General features: G+C 33.6%; 1 protein-coding gene across 1 annotated transcript in view; it reads right to left on the bottom strand.

Moving 5' to 3' along the window:
- Positions 1-23617, bottom strand: part of GRID2 (glutamate ionotropic receptor delta type subunit 2) — a 1540711-nt gene that overhangs the window by 259986 nt on the left and 1257108 nt on the right. Inside the window, exon 12 of the mRNA XM_033214833.1 lies at positions 4470-4608. Within this exon, the coding sequence (XP_033070724.1) occupies positions 4470-4608 (139 nt within the window). The remainder of the gene's footprint in view (positions 1-4469; positions 4609-23617) is intronic.

The following is a 23617-nucleotide window of genomic DNA, read 5'->3' as shown; positions in this document are numbered from 1 at the left end:
GTGAACTAGGTAGCTCTTGAAAGTAATATTACAATAAAGGCAAACAGAACTAATGTTGATGATGCTATTACCCAGTGCTTACTCTGAAGTACCTTCAAAGCTTCACATGCTCCATTTTACCATTGCCACTATTAGTCTAGTTATCAAGAGAAAAAAATTCATTCCAATTTCTAGGTGTCTGAAAACAATTAACTATATGTTGTTACCTCTCAGTGGGAATGAAAAGGCCCAAATTGTCATTAGAGTCTTGTGGAAATGGCATTTTTTTCCCTTTAAAAACTGAATTGTGTCATACTCTGCCACATTATATTATATTAAACATAGGACGTAGTTATGATGTGCTGCCCAGATCACTGAAGGGATATGAAATTAAATTTATGGGTTATCTTTTCCAAGGAAATTTCCCTTTCAAAACTTTTATTAATAACAAGTGCCAGCCTGGGTGCTGTGGGTCACGCCTGTAATCCCAGCACTTTGGGAGGCCGAGGCGGGTGGATCACGAGGTCAGGACATTGAGACCAATCTGGCTAACATGGTGAAACCAGGTCTCTACTAAAAAAATACAACAACAAAAAAAAAATTAGCCGGGCGTGGTGGCGGGTGCCTGTAGTCCCAGCTACTTGGGAGGCTGAGGCAGGAGAATGGTGTGAACCCCGGAGGCAGAGCTTGCAGTGAGCAGAGATCATGCCACTGCACTCCAGTCTGGGTGACAGAGCAAGACTCCGCCTCAAAAAACAAACAAACAAACAAACCAAAAAACAAGTTCCAGTTACATTAGATGTTCATAGATATCTAATTTTAAAAACAAGGTAAAATTTTATGAAATTATTCAGCTTCCCCTAAATAAATCTATTAGATTGCTCCTACCAACCTAGAAGAATTTCTGTTAACCATCAATTCAAAGAAGCTGATTTCTCTCCCCCATCCCCGCCCCCTCTCCTTAACTGACATTCCTCTAACCACCTCTTCCCACTGTAGTCTGCAGAAGCAACGCTGAATTTTGGAAATGAAGCTATGGTTGGCATGTGTTTGCCAAAGGCACAGCAAAATTGGGATGGAAAAAGTGTACTGATACGCACTGCAGCTTCATTTAGTGATGAGCAAATCTTATGGATATAAATGATTAAGAAGCATGACATTGAATGCTACTTTGAAAGAAGTTTCTCTTTTCTAAGAAAAATTAGAATCTTCCCAAGAAACTTTGGCATTAGTTACAAATGAAACTTTGAATGTTTCCAAGAAACAGTGCAGGTAATTAAGTTTACCAACACTGTTGAGGCATGAAATTAGAAGATATCTTTAAATTTCGGGAGGGAATCTGGCTTCTTTTAACTTATTTGGCTCTGATTCTCTCCTTCCAAAATTAGTCCAGTGATAATATTATAAGAAAGTAGAGATTTATTATACCCACTGATGACTTTAATAATGCCAGTTGGCACTGGAAAGGAATAATTTTTAAAAAAATGAATGCTCAGTTACTTTGGGCAGTAGAACTACACTTGAGGGAAACATGATGTGAAATTACAATCTTTTTCCATCAGGTTTTACTTTTAGACAAACCTATGGATGTAAAAATTTGAGACAGGCTTCTGCTACCACTACTATTGCATAAAAGTCTAGATAAAAACTGGTGCTAGCAAAGTTAGTAATAACTAAATAACTCAGATTTACAGACATCACAAAGTCTGCAACCTCAGAGAAATATCAGATCAAGTGAACAAATTCTAGGAACCACCACTAGAATAAAAAATAATTTGACAGGTAAGACCATGGATTGGTATCTGATTGATGTGGGTTGGACTCTCAACACTGACACTTATTGAGTGTGTAATCTTAAGCATTATCCCCCAAAACTCTGTTTCTTCATCCATAAAATGGCAATAAGAGAAGTACTTGTATTATTAAGCTTATTCTGTGGAATAAATGAGATAACACATGTAATATGCTTAACTTCTGGTTCATTATAACTTCTCAGTCAATGTTAACCATGATTTTTTGTTTACTATTATGATAGTTGTTCACTGCATAGGATCAGTTATTTTATTTAAAGTTTTTATGATTTATTTATTTAAAAACACTTCAAAGTCAGATGTGAACTACATAAATTTTGAGCTTTAAGGATACCCAAAATGTGACACATTCAACATAATTGATAAGAAATATGTTAATGAAATAAAATACTCAATTTTAATGATTAAGAACCATTTTGCTATTTGCCATTTGCAACAACATGGATGAACTTGGAGGATGTTACACTAGGTGAAATAAGTCAAACACAGAAAGACAAATATTATATGATATCACTTATATGCAGAATCTAGAAAAGTCAAACTTTTAGAAGGAGTAGTAGGATGGTGGTTGCCAGGGGCTAGAGTATAGGAGAAATGGGGAGATGTTGGTCAAACGGTACGAACTTTCGGAAGATGAACAAGTTGTGGGAATCTAATGCACAACATGGATGGTGCATTTGATTGTGGTAATTGTTTCACAATATATATGTATATTGAATCATCACATTGTATACCTTAAATATGTTCAATTTTTATTTGACAATTAAACTATTTTTCTTAAAATGACTTCTACTGATTGGATTTGCCAAAGTCTTACCCTGAATGGTAGATACCAGTTATAGACATAATTAACTCATGTTGGGATATATGCCTACACGCCTACAACACAAAAGTCATCTAACTTTTGATACTCAGACCAGTTGAGGATTTGGAGAATTTCATCCTTTACATCCCTTAGCAATGGAAAATGCTACGACAAGTTTCTTCTTGTGTTCTCTAAAAACTAAGATCCATACAGAAATTCAAGTTGAAGTGTGGTGTGGGAACTAACGTGATGCAGTTAGAATGTAGGTTCAGGAACCAGATTTAAGGTTTGGTCTTTACTTAGTCACTTACTAGCTGCAGACTTTGGGTGAGTTACTTATCCTCTCAACTTTAGTTTTGTCATTTATAAAGTGAGTTATTGATTGTATGTATTTTTGAAGATGATGGTAAGTTTTAAATGAGCTAATGCATATAAAACACTCATCAAAAGATCTGGCATTTTATAAGTGATCAATAAATGTTTATTATTATTTTCATAATTTTACTCATTTCATTGATCTTTTGGCTGGGCTGTTGTAATCATTTTCATATTGCTTAAAGTATGATGCTTATGGGGTCACCAGTATAAGCTTTCCATCAATGGTATAAGTTTCACTGTGTATGATTTGTAATTTATGTCACACATAGATCTGGTTACATGGACAATAAATTGGGAGAATATGAAGATTCTGTATCAAAGGAATAATCGGAAAACAACTTGAGCAGCATGATTTGATGAGAGAAACTAGAAACATCATTTTTATGAATGGATAAAATAATTCACTACTTATTAGCATTACTAATTGTTTCAATTTGTATAATGAGCAAATTGAAAAAAATACCCTACTTATTTATAGATAATTCTTATTTTTTTTTGGTATTATGTTATAATAGTTTTATGGCTACTAATGAATTTACATTCTTTTTAAAAGAAAATAACTACTCACATTATCTTTTCCAAACAAGTTATATTCCTAAGGAATTCCCTGACATATCTAATTTTCTGAATTTGAATTGCCAGCTTTTTGGGAAATGAATGTTCAACTTTAGGAAAATTCCAACTTATCTTGGGATGAATAAACATTTTCAGGAAAATTTTTCTTAAAACCATATATAGAACATTATGTTCTAATAAGGCAGATATTATACTGTGGTGCTGATCTTATAGCATGAAACCACAAAAGCAAAACTGGCTGTGGTGGATAAAAGACCCATGGGCTCTACAGGTTCATGGAAATGGCATATGTGAATTAGGAGACACCAGTTTAGGTAACTTTTAGGATTAACTAAGTGCATCCCACCATTCCAACTGCAGCTAGTAAACAGCAGCAATAAGAACCACATGAAGTATAATGTAATGAAGAGAAAAACAGAATGCGGTCACTGAAATACTCTAATTTTCTGTTGATTGCTATTCCCCTCCCTTTTCTTTTCTCCCCAATCCCCAGTCATCCATCTATCTCTCAAACATCTGTACCTATTCAACTATTTATTCTGACAGTACATAATGGGACAGACTCAAGGCAAAGATTTTATTTTAAGTATGACTCTTTTTTTCTTCCTTTTCACAATGTTAGCCAGACATAGTCATTCTTTGTGGACATTAAAATTCTGAAAATGTGTTATCCTTCCAGGAAAATGTGAGAAACAACATTCAAATAGTAGCCAAAATTTTATTTTATAAAAATTGCTCTACCAATACTGTATTTTCAGGACTTGGACTAACCAGTGCTACTCTGCAGTAACACAAAATTGATCCTTTACTCAAAGGGAAGTTGTATATTTATTATGAGACACCATATACTTATTCTCAGATAGCTTTGGCCACTCATCATTTCTCATGCTTTGTGGCTAATGGAAACATTGTCTACTTACTGGATGGAACTTTCAATGCGTGTGATAGTGAGGAAAGCAGCGAGGTTTGCTGTGTAAGATGAGATAACAATCAAAGCAAATAGCCACCAAGCCCCCATCATCATTCGGGTAGCCAGAGTCGTGTACGGGACCTCTCCACCTGTAGAAAGAAGCAAAGAGATAAAAAGAACATCATCTAGCATTTATTGAAGATCTGAAGTAATCTATATTCAACACCAAATTAACTTTCAAGTAGTGAGAAATTTTTCTGCTTAACATCAACGTAGATCTCTATATTTTCATCACTCCATATTTAATTCTCTTTTATGAGATTATGAAAGACCCGGCCAAAAGAAGCATGATAAATATTTAGTATACCATGTTTAAATGATAGTTCTTCCCCCTTCCTGTCCAACTCTATAATTAATTACCCTTTTATTAGAATCACAGTATATGCTTTCTTTCCAAGGGCTTGATTATTCATTAGTTAGGTGATATTAATACTGCTATGCCTATATTTAATGGAAATTTTCAGATTTCCAGCTAAATAAATAATATTGAATTTTTGTTTTGTTATATTCTCTTGAAACATAGCTTGTTAATGATCACGGGATCACACATATTAGTGTTGGCTTCAGCATCACATACTTGCTTTGTTCTACTTTCAATTGACTTCCTATTCTTACAGTCTTGTTGCAGAATCCTCTTCTCCATCTTTTAAATGTTCTCACTCATAGGTGGGAACTGAGCAATGAGATCACTTGGACTCGGGAAGGGGAACATCACACACCGGGGCCTATCGCGGGGAGCGGGGAGGGAGGAGGGATTGCATTGGGAGTTATACCTGATGTAAATGACGAGTTGATGGGGGCAGCACACCAACATGGCACAAGTATACATATGTAACAAACCTGCATGTTATGCACATGTACCCTAGAACTTAAAGTATAATATAAATAAATAAATACATACATACATACATACATATTGGAGTGTTCTTGGGCTCAGTCCTTAGACTGCTTCTGTTCTTTGTCCATAGTCTCACTCTGGATAGTATCAATGAGTTCCCTGACTTTGACTATGATCTACAGTATACTTCAATAACACTAGAATTTATATTTCTAGCCCCCTACCCTGACTCACTCTAGAGAGCTATAGATAAAGGCCTACATGATTCTCACTTGGAATCCAATATGCATCTCTAACTTATGACTTCTAAAACAGAACTCGTTTTATTTTACTCCTAAATTAACTCTCCTTCAAGCCAGTCCATACCATGTCAGGGAATAGCACCACTATTTACTTTATTTCTCAGACCCAAAATAGGAATTTTCAAACATCTTCAATAGCAAGTCCTGTCACCTTTACATTCAAATTACATCCCAAATCCTACCTCATCTCATCCTGTCTACTGCTGACACCCAATTCAAAGATGACATCTTTGACTCTACTACTGAACAGCTCATGTGGTTTCCCTATTTGTTTACATTCTAGAGAGTACCACTCCTAAGTCTATTACCATGGTGCTCTTATAAATGAAAATCAGATCAATGGGACTCGCTTGATCAAAGCTCCCAGTGGCTTCCCAGGACTCTTTAACAAAATAAAATAAAAAATCTCTACCAAGGCTTACAAGGCTCTATGTATACTCATCTTAGGTCAGTTGTCTGACTTTCTTTCTTACCATTCTCTCAATGGCTTTCTTGAAAGTTCCTCTATAGAGCCATGCCAATATATGTCCCAGGGCACTTGTGTTTGCAACTGGTTATGCCTAAAATTCTCTCCTCTATAATTCATAAATTCTGTCTTCATTCAATTTTTTTTCAGGTTTCTGCTCAGAGGATATCTTTTTATAAAAATATTTTATCACCATTCTATCTAAAATAACTCCCCACAACCCTACACTGCCAATTCCTTTATCTTTTTAAAAATAACAATGTATTAGGCTTTAAACATTTTTGTTTATTTCTGTCCTGTATAATTTTTGATATAGGAATAGTCCCTGGCCCACGTTAAGTGGGTAATGTTTTTTGAATGAATATGTGCTGTGTTATGGACTAACTTGTTTCTCTCCCAAATTCATGTCCAGAAATTCTAACCCACAATATGATTGTTATTTGGAGATAGGCCCTTTAAATAAGTCATTAAGGTAAAGTAAGATTGTAAGCATAGAGTTCTAATCCAACATGACTGATGTCCTTATCAGAAGAGACACCCGGGATTCACATGCACAGAAGAAAGGCAATGTGAGGACACAGAAGAAGGTGACCATCTGCAAGTCAAGGAGAGAGGCCTAAGGAGGCACCAAACTGGCTGACACTTTGATCTTGGACTTCCAGTCTCCAGACCTTTGAGGAAGTAAATTTCCACTGTGAAGCCACTGAGTCTGTGTTATTTTTTATGGCAATATTGTTAGACTAATACATGCTATATATGAACTATTAACAGGCCTTCTAAAAGGAGTTCGTTTTATACTCACGGTGGAAATAAATCAAAGAGATATAATACTACATTCATGTAGTTCTATCAATATGTGAACTACAACAGGATTTGATTTTCGATTTGCTATAATATCAGGCATATTTTTATTACAACCACTAGTTCTATGTAATATGTCTAAATTTTATGTGTAGTATAAGTACACCCTTTGGTTATATTCTAAGCTATTCCCCTGATGTGTTGTATTCAGAACAGGCTAAACTCTGATATCTGGAACACATTTTTCAAAATAAGTTACAATGTATTTTATATACTTTCTTCTTCAAAGCAAAATAAATATTTACCCAGCTTTTGAAAGGTAAAAGCAAAATAAAATAATTATTTTTATATCCATGTGAGGCTTTTCTGCTCAAAATAGCTAATTGAAAAAATAATAATAAAATGTGAATCAGATGATAGTCAAAGACTAAAAGATGTTAATATGTATAACAAAAGTAGAACAATAAATTTATGAATGAAAGTGCTAATTGGGGATTCATTTCTATTAAAGTTTTAGCCTTGATTAGAGTTGTTATCACCCACATAAAAGCATACTTAAGTTTTTTCATCTTTGTTATAAAAACTGCAATTCAAGGAGCTCAAATAATCTTGTAGAATGCAAATAAAATGTTATTCGATCATTACACTTAGGAATAAAATATTAAAAGTAATGGGAATCTTGACTTCCAATTTTGGTAATGGTTGGTAGATGAAGCCATTCAGAACAATCCTCCCACTGACAACAACTAGAAAAATTGAACATATAATGCATTTGCAGAGCTAAAGAGGCAGTAAAAATTTACAGGCCCAGAGTCCTGGAGAAGAAAATAACCCAGAAAGATAGCTTCATATTTGGAAGTGCTTTTCCCTGAGGGGCATATGCCAATTTATAAACAGAAAGCTAAGAAACTAACAAACTGAGGAATACTTTAAAAGTATTCAATGGTTAGGTGGTAACAAAATTGGGGTCCAGGACTTGTCAAATGAAGGTGGGACTGAGATAACAAGAAAATCCCCAAATAATCAGAAATGAAGCCATGAGTCAAAGAAAATCACCAGAGAAATGGAAAGTACTTTGAATAGGATAATAATAAAAATACTCTGTATCAAAATTTCACAAGTTTCGATAGTAGATGGGATGCAGCTGAATTGTATTGAGGAAAATTGATAGGCTGTAATGTATAAGAAAAGTAGTCTGAGCTACTTATCAAGTTTAAGAAGTCAAAAAAAAGAAAAAAACAAAACAGCAAGTTAAATTTAAACAAGTACAATGAAGAAAACAATTAAGAACAAAAATTAACAAAATAGATAAGAAATACAGTGAAGAAAGTTGATCTGACAGAAGTTTGGTCCTTTAAAAAGACCAAAATAAGTTGTTGAAACTTATAAGGAAAATAAGTGAAGGCACAAAAATATAACAGGAATTTTAAAAGCACATTGTTACAGATGTTACAGATAATAGAAGGATAACTTATGTACAAGTTTATGCCAGTAAATTTGAAAATTAAGATGATATGGACACATTTCTAAAAAAATTCCTCCCCAAAGAAATAGAAAATATAAATGATTTGTAACTATCAAAAACTTCAAATCTGGAATTAAAACTTACCCACCAAAAAATGCAAGGCCAGTGGTGTTACTAACAAAATCTACCAAATATACAAGAGAGTAATTAACTTTAGTTGTACACAGATTCCTCATGAAGTTAGAAAAAAGCAAGACACTATTCAATCCATTATAAAAAGAAAGCACAACTTTGATAACAAAACCTGACAAAGTTATTCCAAGAAAATGAAATTACAGGCCAATCTTTCACATGATTGTAGATTCAAAAGATAAATAAATTAGCAAACAGAGAATTGCAGAAATAAACAAAAAGATCAGGTTTATTATATAAAAGTAAGATTGGTTTGGCATTCAAAAATCGATCATTGTAATTCACTACATTAGGACCAGAAGAGAAAAATTATATGATCTTCTTGGCAGATGAAGAAAAGGTCCAGATAAAGTTCAACATCCAGTCTTAGAAAAACAAAAACAAAAACAAAACAAAAAAACGAAACCTAGAAATAACCAGCAAACTAGAAACTTTAAAAAGTGTTTACTATTTTTATGAAGAGTACTTCAAGAAAATCTGTATCAAGTATCACACATACTAATAAAAATTTTTGACTGTCTTAAAGGATACAAATTGCTAACATTTCTATTCAACATTGAATTGAAGTTGTGTTGGACTCTATAGTCCAATAAAAAAAATTAGAAGAAAGTATTTAAGAATTGGAAAGAATGAAACAAAAGTTATGGATTAGTGATGGTATGAATGTGTATGTAGAAAATCCAAGAGAACAAAGGATAAATTACTTATCAGCTTGCTATGTTACAGAATTAATGTTCAAAAATAGATTATATTTGTATATAATAGCAACACTTACAACATAGAATTAAAAAACAGATATCATCTGCAATAGCATTAAATGATCAAATAACTAGCAACAAACTCATTTAAAGATATGAGAGACCTCTACATGAAAAACTATAAAACTATTTTTTAGTAAAATAAAGGAAGATATAGCATGTTCATTGATTGAGAGACTTAATACTGTAAAGATATAAATTCTCTTCAAATTGATCTATAGATTCAGTCAGTGAATCTCCAGTTAAAAATCTCAGGTTGTGTGTATGTGTGTGTGTACAAGTAAATGTGCTTGAAGCTGAATGTAAAGTTTATATGAAGTTGCACAAGGACAAAATGTGCCAAGATACTCTTCGGGAAGAAGAAAAACCTGGCTCTTGATGACTATAGATTAATATAGTAATTAAAACAGTGGGTTAGTTGTACAAGGATAAACCAAATAAATCAATGAAAGTTGTCCATGCATACATAAGCACTTGATTTATACCCAGCTTGCACTAAAGTGTGTACTATAGAGAAACGGAGGTCTTTTCATTAAGTAGTTCTAAGTTAATTAGACATATGTATGAAAAATAATGAAACTTGTCTCTTAACTCATACTATACACAGAAATCAATGCCGTGCAGCCTATGGATATAAATATAAAAGGTAAACAATAATGCTTCTAGAAAACTATATAGGAGAATATAACCACAAGTTTGGGTAGAAAAGGATTTATTAAACAAAGCACAAAATGCATTAACACAAAGAAAAGATTGATAATTTGACTGCAATAATACTTCGTAGTTAAAAAGATATCATAAAGAGAGTGAAAAGACAAGCCACAGTAGAAGTTATTTACAATATATACGCTTAACAAAACATTATCAATAAATATTAACTCCTATAAATCAACAAGAATAAAAGAGACAACAATCAGAAAAATGGATAGGAGGTTTCATAAAAGAAGATAACCAATGGCCAATAAATATATGAAAAGGTAGCAATCTCATTAACTATTAGGGAAATACAAAATAAAAAAATACCACTCCACAGTCACCAGAATGATTAAAATAAAAAGATATACAACAGCAAGTATCAGCAAGGACATGGAACTATCAGAATGCTTGTACCCTGTTGTTGGGATTGTAAATTGGTTCAGTCAATCAATCTGATAAACAATCTCTGAAAACTAATTTATGCATTAAATCCAGCAATTTCCCCCCTTAGGTATACCCACTAGATGAATGTACATACCAAGAGACAGAAATGTTAGTAGAAGCATTGTTATAACAGTCTAAACTGGAAACAACCCAAACATACTTTGAGAGTAGACTGGATACCTCCTTACATATTTTAAGCTTGTCCTCAAGGTTTCTTCATGCATAGTGAACTGTGACCTAACTGGATGTATAAACAGATTGTAACCTACTCTTGTACCAATCACAGAGTTTCAGCCAACTATAGGTGACTAACTGTTCAAACTGTGTTCAAATAAGGCAAATGTGGAGCTGTAATCAATCCAGCTGTTTCTGTACTTCACTTCCATTTTCTGTATGTCACTTTCTTCTTTCTGTCCATGAATATAATCTAATCTTGTAGCAGACCCAAGTTGCTTTGAACCTATCTGGTTCGAGCGGCTCCTCGATTCCTGAATGGCTCTTTGCTCAATTCAACTCTGTTAAATTTCATTCGTCTAAAGTTTTTCTTTGAACACAAACAATAAAATGTTGCACAACAATGAAAACAAGCAAATCTCACTTATACACAACACCATTAATGGGTTTTACAAACCTAATGTTGGGTAAAACAATTCACACTGTATAATAATTGTTCAAAAGCAAGTAACATGAATGGCAGTGCTGATGATCCCATGGGTGGTTACCTTTGGGGAGAGTAAAAAATGATTGAGAAAAAGGCCACGGGGACTGGGTCACTGGTAATGTTCTATCTTTTCCTAGGTGGCAATTATACAGGTGGCCCATTGCTGGTAATTCACTGAGCTGCACCATTTGTTACGTACTTTTCTGTATGCAAATAATACTTCACAATTAAAAACTAAATAAGAGAAGAAAAGGAGAATAGTGAATTTAATGATGATATTTGTTTTCTTTCTCCTTATTTTATCCACAATTAGAAAAAAAAGATGCATTTTCATAGAGTCAGGATGCTGGAAGAGATAATTAGGTAAAGGGCAAAACAATTATGTGCCAAGTTAAAAAAAAAAAAAAAACCATAATCTCACCTTGCTAAAAAAATTGTAAAAATTAGCCTGATACTTTATGACACATCAGGGTGTGCAAAAGTCTGATTCTGAAGTTGGGTATTTGGATTCCTATAACCCCTGATGAGTTTAAAGTACTCTGCTACAGCATGAAAAGTTTTTCTTTTCCAAATGACTCCTCTGTTTTAAAGAAAATCTTCTTCACCAGATTTTCATTTTGATGTGATTGTTTCACCACATGAAAAATTACATTAACCTTGCTACTGTATACATTAGCTTACTCATAAAAGTTGTTAAAAATAAGCAATTTCTTCAAGCAAGTTTGAGAAATTTGATAAACCCATTTGAGTCAGGCAAAAATTTGTTGTTCTAAGTCTTATTCTGTGTGAGTATATATGCATCTTTGTTTCCATGAAATATGAAAAAGTAATTGTTGAAGAGTCTCCAATTTGTCTGTTTGGTAAATCTACTTCTTATGGGTTTAAAGACTCACAACATTTTTAATTTGTAATCTGGAATGATGGGATTCTTTTATAAATTATGTTAGAAAAAAATGGGAGAAAACTAATTAATACCTTTTTTAAAAAATAAACCTTCCTTTTTCAAGAGTTGGATATTTATTGGAAACAGGTTACTAACAAAATGGCTAAAAACTCATAGCAAATAGAAAAGTTTTATTATTCAAGTTGACTGAATAGTTCATGTAAACTGATCAGTTAAAATATAAATAAATATTAAGAGTGTTTTATACTTACAGAATCACAATGTAGAAAAACAAGGAAGTATATTGTTGGAATTTGTGTGGAAGTCATGGCCAGCATAAGCATATTCTACATTTCAAAACAGGAGGAGATAATGTATATATCATCTCTGAAATGCTTCATTTATGCCAGTCACCTTTATATAAGTATTTCTTAAAGTTTATTAATAGGCAAATTGAGAGACACTGTGACCATATCTGTTAATGTTTTATTTTTTTGGCAGAAGATGTGGGGGTAATAAGGAAGTGAACAAGAGATACAAGTGCGGTTTCCTGTTGTCCACAGGATAATGGGTTCACTATATTAACCCATTTGCAAGCTAGGGCAGATTTTCTACAACATGACATGTCTATCATGGGTATAAGAGATGACTTTTAGTGGTAGGGAGAGATAGCACAAAAATCATATCGTGTTACAGTGAGAAAGTTGTTCCATTTACAATTACCTTTTAGTTTGTATGTATGTGTATGTGTGTGTGTGTGTGTGTGTATGTGTATGTACTTATTATACTTTAAGTTCTGGGATACATGTGCAGAACCTGCAGGTTTGTTACATAGGTATACATGTGCCATGGTGGTTTGCTGAACCCATCAACCTGTCATCTAGGTTTTAAGCCACTCATGCATTAGGTATTTGTCCTAATGCTCTCCCTTCCCTTGCCTCCCAACCCCCAAGAGGCCCCGCTGTGTGATGTTTCCCTCCTTATGTCCATGTGTTCTCATTGTTCAGCTCCCACTTATGAGAAAATGCAACGTTTGGTTTTCTGTTCCTGTGTTAGTTTTCTGAGAATGAGTTTTCCAGTTTTATCCATGTCCTTGCAAAGGAGGACATGAACTCATTCTTTTCTAAGCTTGCATGGTATTCCATGGTATAAATGTGCCATATTTTCTTTATCCAGTCCATCATTCATGGGCATTTGGGTTGGTTTCAAGCCTTTGCTATTGTGAATGGTGCTGCAATAACCTTATGTGTGTATGTATCTTTATAGCAAAATGATTTATAATCCTTTGGGTATATACCCAGTAATACCATGGCAAGAGCAAAGCCTCAGATAATAAGGTTCTGAAATTTTGATTTTATTTTTACAAAGAAAATTCAAATCTCAAACTCCATTTGGCATTCAATGGAACTAATTTATATTCAATAATGTTTCATTTACATTAAATTTTACAGTTATTTTCTATTGAATGCAATGACATTACTTGTAAGCTGTGTTAGTGAATACTACCATTATTAACAATAATATAAACCCTTCTGTAATCTGAATTTCAAGCATTCCAATCTCCTATGCCATCTTCAAACTTTTGAGCTTCCTCCCTCCATCAAGCCTGCAGTCCCTCTGGGATCTAAGACTCACTAACCGTGCTCATTTTCGTTGTCACTCTCCACCATCCTGGACACACTTCCTTCTTAAATTTAGTAACTGAAACGGAACCACAAAAAATGAGATTCTGAGATCGGATTGCTCCCATATCTATGTAGCACATACTGATGGGAAATGGAACTGTGACAATTTATAGCCTGTGGTTACATTATGATTGTTCAAATAACTACCAGTGTTGGCATGGAATGAAGTGCAGGTGGAATGCAAGGCCATGGCAATAATAGTGATTTTGAAGACTGTGGTTCCAACTAACTGCTCTGAAGCCTCCAAATGAATACAGACTGCAAATGAGAAACTTAAGGCCATGATCCCTCAGCTCAGAAATAAGGTAAAATTTTAATGTCTTGATGGCAGCTTTGAAGAACTCTCTTAATCCTGTAGTTTTAGGGTAGATACTGCTGAGGACAAGATTAAGGTTTGACTGTAGCACAGTTTAATTGCTGATTAAATCTTCTGCCATATAAGATATCTCATGCATTAAGAAATTTGAACTTTCAAATTCTTCTGAACCTCCTTGTTATTGGAAGCAACCTCTCACCACTTCTGAGGGAATCAGTCTTCTTCTGCACGAATGCTTTTCAATAACTTGACACAGGAAACTTCACAGATCTCTTTTGGACTCACCACATTACTCCTTATTGCCTCCATGCTACAAATTAGGTCCCAAAATAACTGAGTCAGAGAAATACAAAGCCCACTTATAAAAGTTTACACCAAATAGAATGACATTAAGTCTCTATTAGGGCAAATATATTGTCACGGGTGGTAATGATTTCATATTTGGGATTTAACGTGCTGACTTGATACTTAGACAGGGGCTGGTGGTAATTCATTAGATTGGCTAATTAAAGAATGAACCAAAAATGAATGGAATTTGAAAATAACCTATATACAACCTCCCTGGCCTACTGTAGAGATTCAGGGAGGTGGGAATGTTGGAATGAATCTGTTCCAAGAAACTTGGGTCACCTCTTTTACATGAGAGGGCCACTCCCTACACACAGACATTTAAAAATCACACGGAAGGGGGTAGAACACAAGCATCTCGGAAGAGTTCTGTGTTCCTGTCCTCTGAAGTCTCAGCTAACAATGCTGAGAATGCTGCAATAAATTGCATTTGTTGATTCAAAATGAAAGCAGTATCCCAGGTAAAGGCTTGGTGTGGATGACTAGCTATAAGAGATGAGGTAAAATTACTGCAGTGAGTCATGGCTGTTTATCAGTGGTAATTGAAATGTATTGATCTTCAGAGAACTGTAGAAATAGTTCATTAATCAGAGTGACCTTAAGGATAAAATAGGTGCTTCTATTTACATAATTTACATAATATACAACCTATTAATTATAGCTTATACTTAATAAACTGTTGATATGTATGGATAGAAAAATTCCACATCTGAGGGCAGAAACCTAGCCTCAATTGCTGAGTGGGAATTTAGAGCGTCTTACCTAGTTCCCAGAACTAAATCCAGTATATATATCCAGTGTATATATTCAGAAGCCCAACATTGAAGAAGGGGTCAAGGTAGCATTTTTTGATACGTCCTTTTTGGCATTTTTAACGTGATTTTCAGTAGTAAAGGTCAGGTCTAACTTACAATTTTGTATCCTATTTACTACATCTTCAATGGCTGAATGATATTTCTCAGTCAAGTTCTACTATAGCTTATTTAAGTATTCTCCTAATTTAGAAAAGTTGGAGATTTTTATTCTATCACATATTACATTGCTATAAACATCTTCAAACATGTAATGTTTTAAATATTTTGACTTACTCTCTTTTGACAGAATCCATGAAGAACAGCTATTTTGTGAATGAAGTTATTTTTTATATCTTATACAAGTGAAAATAATTTTCAAACACATTTTATAACATGATTTATTGAAAAAATAGTGATAGGTAGTGTCATTTCTCTATTTTTGCTGTGGTTCATTTTAGGTGTCAACTGGATTCAGGAACAGACAACTGGTAAAACATTACTTCTGGCTGTTTCAGTGAGGGCTTCCAGAGAAGACTGGTGAGTGACTCAGTGGACTAAGATTCACCCTCAATGTAGATGGGCACCATCCAATCAGCTGGTGGCCCAGATAGAACAACAAAGGAGAGGAAAGGATTTCTTCTCTGTCTCATGGAGCGAAAACACACAGTTTTCCTCCTGCCCTGGGACATCAGGACCCCTGGTTTTCTGGCCTAGGGGCTCCAGGACTTACACTAGTTCCCCACCCCATCCCCACTCCCAGGTTCTCAGGCCTGTGGCGGGGAACTGAGAATTACATCATCAGCTTCCCTGGTTTTGAGGCTTTTCTTAGCATTTCAGAATCTCTAGGTTGCAGACAGCCTGTCATCAGAATTCTCAGCCTCCATAATCGTGTGAGCTAATTTCCCTAATAAATCCCCTCTCAAATATCTATATCTACATCTGTATCTATATATAGAGAGGCATACTTTGTTTTACTGAATTTCACTTTATTGAACTTCACACAATTTTTTTTTTACAAACTTATTTTTACAAAGTGAGGCTTTGTGGTAACCCTGTGTTGCAAAGCACAATTTTTCCCACAGCATGTGCTTACTTCATGTCTCTCCATCAGAATTTTTTAGCAATAAAGTATTTTTTAAACAAAGGTATGTATATTGTTTTTTAGATATAATGCTATTGGATACTTAAAAGAACACAGTGTAGTGTAAACCTAACTTTTATATGCACTGGAAAATAAAAATTGTGTGACTCACTTTATTGGGATATTTGCTTTACTTTGGTGGCAAAAACCGAACCTGCAATATCCTCGAGGTATGCCTCTATGTATCCTATTGGTTCTGTCTCTCTTGATAATCTGACTAATACAATTGTTATTTCAGTTAGTTCTAAATGACTAAATATTGTTATGGACTGGCTATAGGTCTATTTGCAAATAAGCAAAAGAAGGCTACAAGGCATTAGATCATGTAACTGAAATGGAAATTTCCTGTAGACTTCTCTGACTTAATATTTACATGTCATAGTCATTACAATACACGTAAAGCTTATAAATAGCAGTTTCTTCTTTCCACCACTTTTACATTATTTGTGCTCTTCTAGTTTGAAGAGTTCCATGCTGGATGAATAATGCATTTCAGTTTTAATATATTTTAATGTTAATAGTTAAAATATTAAATGTTTATATTTAACATTAACATGTTAATTTAATATTATGTAATTATATAATTTAATATTTTATCATATTTAATCTATTTTTAAATATATAGAGTTCTTTTATACATACAAATGCCATCTATACATATTTACTTGAAATAAGAATGTTCTGAGCAAATAAAAATGTTATTTCAACATTAGAACTTCCTACAGAAGATGATCTTTATAATTTTTGAAACTTCACTTAATACAAGCAGTTAAGATTGTTTTATCAGACCCAATACCATAAAATATTTCTGATGAGCAGATATGAAAAATGCTAAATTAAAAATTATAATCAAATTAAATGGGTGCCAGTTACCACACATAAACCTTACAGGCTGATTTTAACTTTTAAGTGCCAATTGCTATAATTCATATCAGAAGTAAATTGAACTGCATTACACAAAAATGTATTACTTGCCAGCTTTTTACTTTCACAATGTTTTTGTTACTCTAGCCTATATAAAATTCCCACTGTTTCTAAAGAGCTAGGGAAAAAAAGAGCTCATTGAATATCAATCACAGATTTCAGGTTTCCAGTTTGCAAGGTGGGTTACTTATAATTTGACACAGTTGTATGTTAACTAATAGTACAAAATATTGAGGTAAGTGCTGCATTGAAATATAAACTCTCTTAAGTGCAATGTTAAGAACATATGGGTGAGTAATACACAATGTTTACCATAATTCCCTACCACAAATTGATTAACTTTCCTGTCTCCAAGGATAGTGGCCGTGATAGCATTTAGAAACCCTTTTTGTAAATTCTATCTCTAGGTCTCATTTAATAAAACCTTTTATTCCTTTGTTGTACTAATTGCTTTGCATTCAGTTCTACTGGACAGTCTGATCATAGTATGAATGAAATGCACTACATCCATTGAAAGTAGCTTGTTATACAAGAACTTTATTGGGTCAGGCAAACAAGTTTTCCAGAACATTAATTAACAAATTTCTTTTTTATGGGGCTGCTAAATCCATTTTGAACTGGTAAGTTTACTCTTTTACAGATTCTGAAATGACATCGAAATTAGAAGTTCTTTTATATGTTTTAAGAGAGTATTTCTAAATAAGCTTCTGAATGTCTGAAATTGAATGTTTTGGTTGAAAGGCTTGGTAGTATTTGTGGCTGTTAATTGGAATTTCCACTAATTCATAGGTTTGCATCTCATAATATTAATGGATAATCAAAACAGGTTTAGCACAAAGCAGAATGAGTCAGTGCTGTGGCTGAATGACCCTTCCAAAATTCATACTGAAATTTAACTGTTATTGTGACAGTCTTAACGGATGGAATCTTCAAGTGGTGATTAGGCTATAAGGGCAGAGCCCTCATGAATAGATTAATATCATTATTTTAGGAGTAGGTTCATTATCACAAGTGCAGGTTTTTACAAAAGTGAGTTCAGCTTTCTCTTGTTCTCTGGCTACTTCTGGAAAGTTATCTGGCTCTCTCACATTCTCTTGCCCCTCTGCCTTCCACCATGAGATGATGCAGCATGAAGGTGCTCACCAGATACCAGCACCTTGATATTGGACTTCCCAGCCTCTAGAACTATAAAATAAATTTCATTTATTATATCATGCCCACTCTGTGACATTTTGTGATAGTGAAACAAAATGGATTAAGACAGTCACTCTGCCACATATCTTCCTTAAATTTCCCATTATTTTTCTATGCAACAAAAATGTATTTGTTTATTTCTTTTTCTGTTCTCTTTTCCAGTATCTATCAAAACTACCTTTGTAAATGTTAATGATAAAGATAAGACTATATCTTCAGAACACTATTATGAGGATAAGTTTCAAAGATGATAGAGGAATATATCCTAAACACTTATTGACTCCCAGAATATTTCCCATCACATGTATTGTTTCCACAGGTAGCATTTTGTCAAAACCACACACATATATTTAGAAATATGTTCAGCTTTTGTATCCATGCTCTTGTATCTGTTCCGTTTTGATATTTTAGAAGTTTTGTTAAAAAAATGAAAAGGAGAAAGCAAGTAGCCTAATTCTTTCTTTCCTGGTTTGCCTTTAGATATGCTAGATATTTTATAAGGGTATAAGGCTAGGATTCTGGAAAAAGGCTTAAATGCATAGTAGAAAGCATTTTCTATCTAATATTACAAAATTAAAACATTTGAAAGTTTAGAAATTCAATTGGAAAGAGGGAAAGATATCCAAACAAATCCCTTAATATCTTCAGAAGGCTTTCAGATAGTATGATTGAGGGATACACTGCAATTTTAAAAGACAATTTATATATCATCTCTGTGTTCTTCTCACTTCCACCATATCTAACACTTCATATATTTTTATATAGTTTCTGTGTATTAAATTACTTGATTTACACTGTAGATGTTTTGTTTTCTACTTTTAACACATCATTATGTATCAATTGCCTATTTGCTCACCAATAAAGTAAACAAACAACCGAAGGAAGAACACAATGCATGTGAATAAGGAATACAGTATGATTCTTTACATATATACAAATGCTACTTTGCAGAAGGTCTCAAAAATTATTCTCTTTTCTTTTTATACCTTTTTTTTTGACCTACTGATTTTACCATAGACCTGGCAATGAAATGAGGGCTGGGAAAGGCACTGAAAGAGGAAATATTGCCTAGATGACTACTCGTTTGTCAAACAGCATGAAGCAAGATTGCAGTTGAGTCAGAACCTGCCACTCTCTAGTGATGTATTAGCTTTTAATGTTTTAAAATAATTATAGTGAGGCCTAAGCCACTATATAAAACCACTATATAAATTCTAGTGCCATTAGCAACCCCATTTTTCAGAGATTCAATCAATCAGTAGTTCTGAGGAAAATTGCACCCATTTTTGCCAGTCCCAGAAGCATGGAAGTTCAAAGGGTAAGCAGCAGTAGTGCATTTCATTCATACTATGATCAGACTGTCCAGTAGAACTGAATGCAAAGCAATTAGTACAACAAAGGAATAAAAGGGTAAGGAATCAAAGTGAAATGGATCTCAAAGTGAAGTTTTTAATTTGGAATTTCTGAGGCTGGTTACTAAACTATGCCTTATGCGTAAGTATGTCATTAGTTCTAAAAGGTCAGAGAATGCCAATACACTTTCAATCAGTTTTAATGATAAAAGGGCCAAAAGTAAGTCTAAAATACATTTTTAAGCCTCCAAATTGTCATTTAAAACCAGCAACCTGTCAACCACCACTGGAGATTAGTTTTAAATTAAAATGATTTTATTGACATACATTAGATTTATAATTTGATGGAGAAAAAGGGAATCATTTAACATTATCAATCTAGTCTTACAAAACAATATCAGCTTTCCTAATTTTGAATTTTCTCTTCTTCCATAATTTTCAGTTTTACAGAGCTCTTATGCTTAAGTTCTTAGGCGGGTATCAAAAAGATTTGAAGATAAAAATTGATTCTATTCTGATTTCTTTTCAACATATTCTTTTGAATAAGAGATTTTAAAATGGTAAAATAATTTTTCCAGGAAGTTCTTACACTTTCAATTTAGAGTCTCTGGAGTCACTGAGTTAGGGACTTGAGTTGAACTGATGAGCAATAGGAAAATCAGGAAACAAGGTTATTTCGCTTGGCTGAAGCAGTAAATCAAAACCATGGATGTAACAAAGAGGAAGTAGGGTCAGGAAGGAAGGGGACCAGGGTGAAGTTGCAAAACAAAACAAAAAACTTGTTAAACTCTGGTCAAGATCAGAGAGTTGGAGACTACAAAGCAAAGGTCAGGAAACAAAATATGAAAGCCTCTATTTGCTAAGCATTTACTAAGGCATTATGCATTGTTTTAAGTGTTTCGGAAGTGTATTCTTATTTAATTTTCACAACAGCCTTATGGTGTGACTAGAAAAGCAATACTGGGTTTCCTAACCCAAGATGAATATCATAGAGGAGTGGCAAATAATACAATATATGATCACAGGCTATCATAGGGAAGGGAGAAAACCAGGCAGGGAGTGACATATGTCAGAGAATTTAGGAAGCCTCCTGGTGTCTCCGCCTCACAGTACATGCACCACTTCTTCCACGAAGGGTTCTGATTTATTATTTCCATTTTGTTTTCTCCCTCTATTCTCCTCAATGACTAGAATAAATAGGTTTAGATCATGGGCTTCCTACACTAAAAATTTAGGGCAGGTTCAAGCAAATAAATTTAAAACAAACAGAATAAGAGTTTATCTGTAAGACTCAGAAAAATTCCCCATTATTTTGGGTTGGAAATAATTTACTAAGATCAAGTTATTTAGATTGCTAAAAAGCAATCAACTTAAAACATAACCAATATAATTAATTGATGATCTTGGAAGATGTAAAGAAAATAGAAGGAAGGTGATATTGCAATGACAAGATATTCTAATGACAAATACATAAGAGAAGTAATAGGTGAATAATTCTGTCCTCAGAGTTGTTCTAGGAGGCAGGACGTGATTCTACATATCTTAACTTCATGTTCTTGTGATAACTCAACAAGTGCACCTGTCATTTCTCTATTTTAACAGTAGTATATAGACTTCTAATTGAATCATAAGAAAATTCTAAGCACCCAGTATTAGAATTATAAATTGTTTTTATATTTTCTTTTTTAATTACTTAGGCAAATAACTTTTTACGTAATCTTACATATAATAGATTATATGCTAGTGAACAGCTCTTTCAATGTATAAATTGTACATGCAAACAAAATGGTGAGTTACTTTTTTGCTTTCCTTTTCCCTAAAGGCATTCATTCACCCTGCTTCTCTGCATAAATTTATTGAAAATAGAAAAAAAATATGTACTTGCTGCTTTTTCCAAGTTTCACAGACTTAAAATTTTTTTCTATGCACATATGGCAATACACAGATTCTTACAATATTTGAAAATTCAAGCTGCTATTCAAAAAATAGACATCTCGGGTACTTTTAATGTGAAGATATTAACTGAGGAAGCAATATGAATTAGTTATAGCCTTCTTGCATTACGTGGTATCATTTTATACCTTTATAAACACCAACAATACACATATAAAGTTTTGAGCTAAATTTCAGTCTGCCTTTTGTCTGTGTTTTTAACATTTACATTATCAGTAACAAATTTCAAACATTTTTGTCCAAATGATTTAGGTAATTTTTAAGGTGTGCAGAGTTCTCATGTTTTATGTCCAAGTAGTTTCAACTATTTGAATATATTTAAGCTTCTTCTCAATATCTAGTGGGATACAGTAATATAAAGCCGAATTTTACATTATTTTAATTTACTATTACTTTTCTAAATAAATATTTTTAAAGTCTATTAAAACTTACATGATTTTAATTGTTGAAATGTAAAAATATGAAGTATGGTACAATGTTTGGCTGAAAGTATCATGTCTTAGATGTATACATATCATTTAACTCAGAAGCTACATACCTAGGATAGTTCCTTCAGAAAATGACTATGGATGTGCACAAAGATTGAACCACTAGAATGATTATTTATAATTGTATAAACATGTAATAATAAGAAAGTTGGCAAAGAAATTATATTTATGTATACACATACATATAAATAATACAGTCTTATGTAGACAATAAATAATGCTACAGGAAAAAAATAGCTAAAGGAAAAATAGTTGTCCAGGATGTACTAGTAATTTAATTTTAACAGCATTATGTGCAGTATGAAACCACTGTTGCATACATATTAATATATTTACGGTTTTTTGACACCCCTTCAGGCACTAAGTCCTGTTGTGTGTTTCTGCTTTATTCTCTTTTCTATTCCTTCTTCCGTTTTTGTGGTGGTAGTGGTGGTGGTTGATTTTCCAGCTTTGCATTCCTTCAGCTATTCTGCTTCGACAGTCTCATAACTTTCAAATCATGCTTCATACTGTCTCCAAACAACCCAGTTTTAAAACATAAATTTTACTGGGCCAGTTTTATGATGAAACATCTTTAATGAATATCTATCTTCTGTAACATAAAGTCGATTTTCTTTGTGTTTTACTTGAGCATCTCTGTAATCTGGCCCATAACGTTTTCTCAGGTCTTATCTCCAAACTTTGTTCCATTCATATGCAAAAATGGCATCCTCACAGTGTTTACCATCTTAAACTTTGAAATGTCTGGAATACTCCTTTTCCTCATTTTTATCTGATAAGTTTATTTTTTAAATTCAGGATAAATAAGGAGAATATCTACCACATTGACCATTTAGCTATGTGAATGAAATGCTCTTATTGTTGCTTTAAATAAAGTAATTATATACTCAGTAGTATTTCTTATTTTTAATGTATATGGATAAAGTCTAATCTAACATTTCTTTAATTGTGGTTAAAAGTTATACCCTGAGAGATCATTTGCTGATAAAATTTTAACTTTTTTTTGAGATGGAGTGTCATTCTTGTTGCCCAGGTTGGAGTGCAATGAATGGTGTGATCTCGGCTCACTGAAACCTCTGACTTCTGGGGTCAACGATTCTCCTGCCTCAGCTGGGATTACAGGCATGTACCACCATGTCCAGCTAATTTTTTATTTTTAGTAGAGACGGGGTTTCTCCATGTTGGTCGGGCTGATCTTGAACTCCCGACCTCAGGTGATCTGCCCACCTCAGCCTCCCAGCACTTTGGGAGGCCAGCACGCTTATAATCCCAGCACTTTGGGAGGCCAAGGCAGGCAGATCACCTGAGGTCGGGAGTTCGAGACCAGCCTGACCAACATTGAGAAACCCCCATCTCTACTAAAAATACAAAAATTAGCTGGCGTGGTGGCACATGCC

The sequence above is a fragment of the Trachypithecus francoisi genome, unplaced genomic scaffold, assembly GCF_009764315.1.
Source record: "Trachypithecus francoisi isolate TF-2019V2 unplaced genomic scaffold, Tfra_2.0 Lachesis_group1, whole genome shotgun sequence".
Lineage (NCBI taxonomy): Eukaryota > Metazoa > Chordata > Mammalia > Primates > Cercopithecidae > Trachypithecus > Trachypithecus francoisi.
The sequence above is the reverse complement of the archived record's forward strand: the minus strand, read 5'-3'. Positions and strand labels throughout refer to the sequence as shown.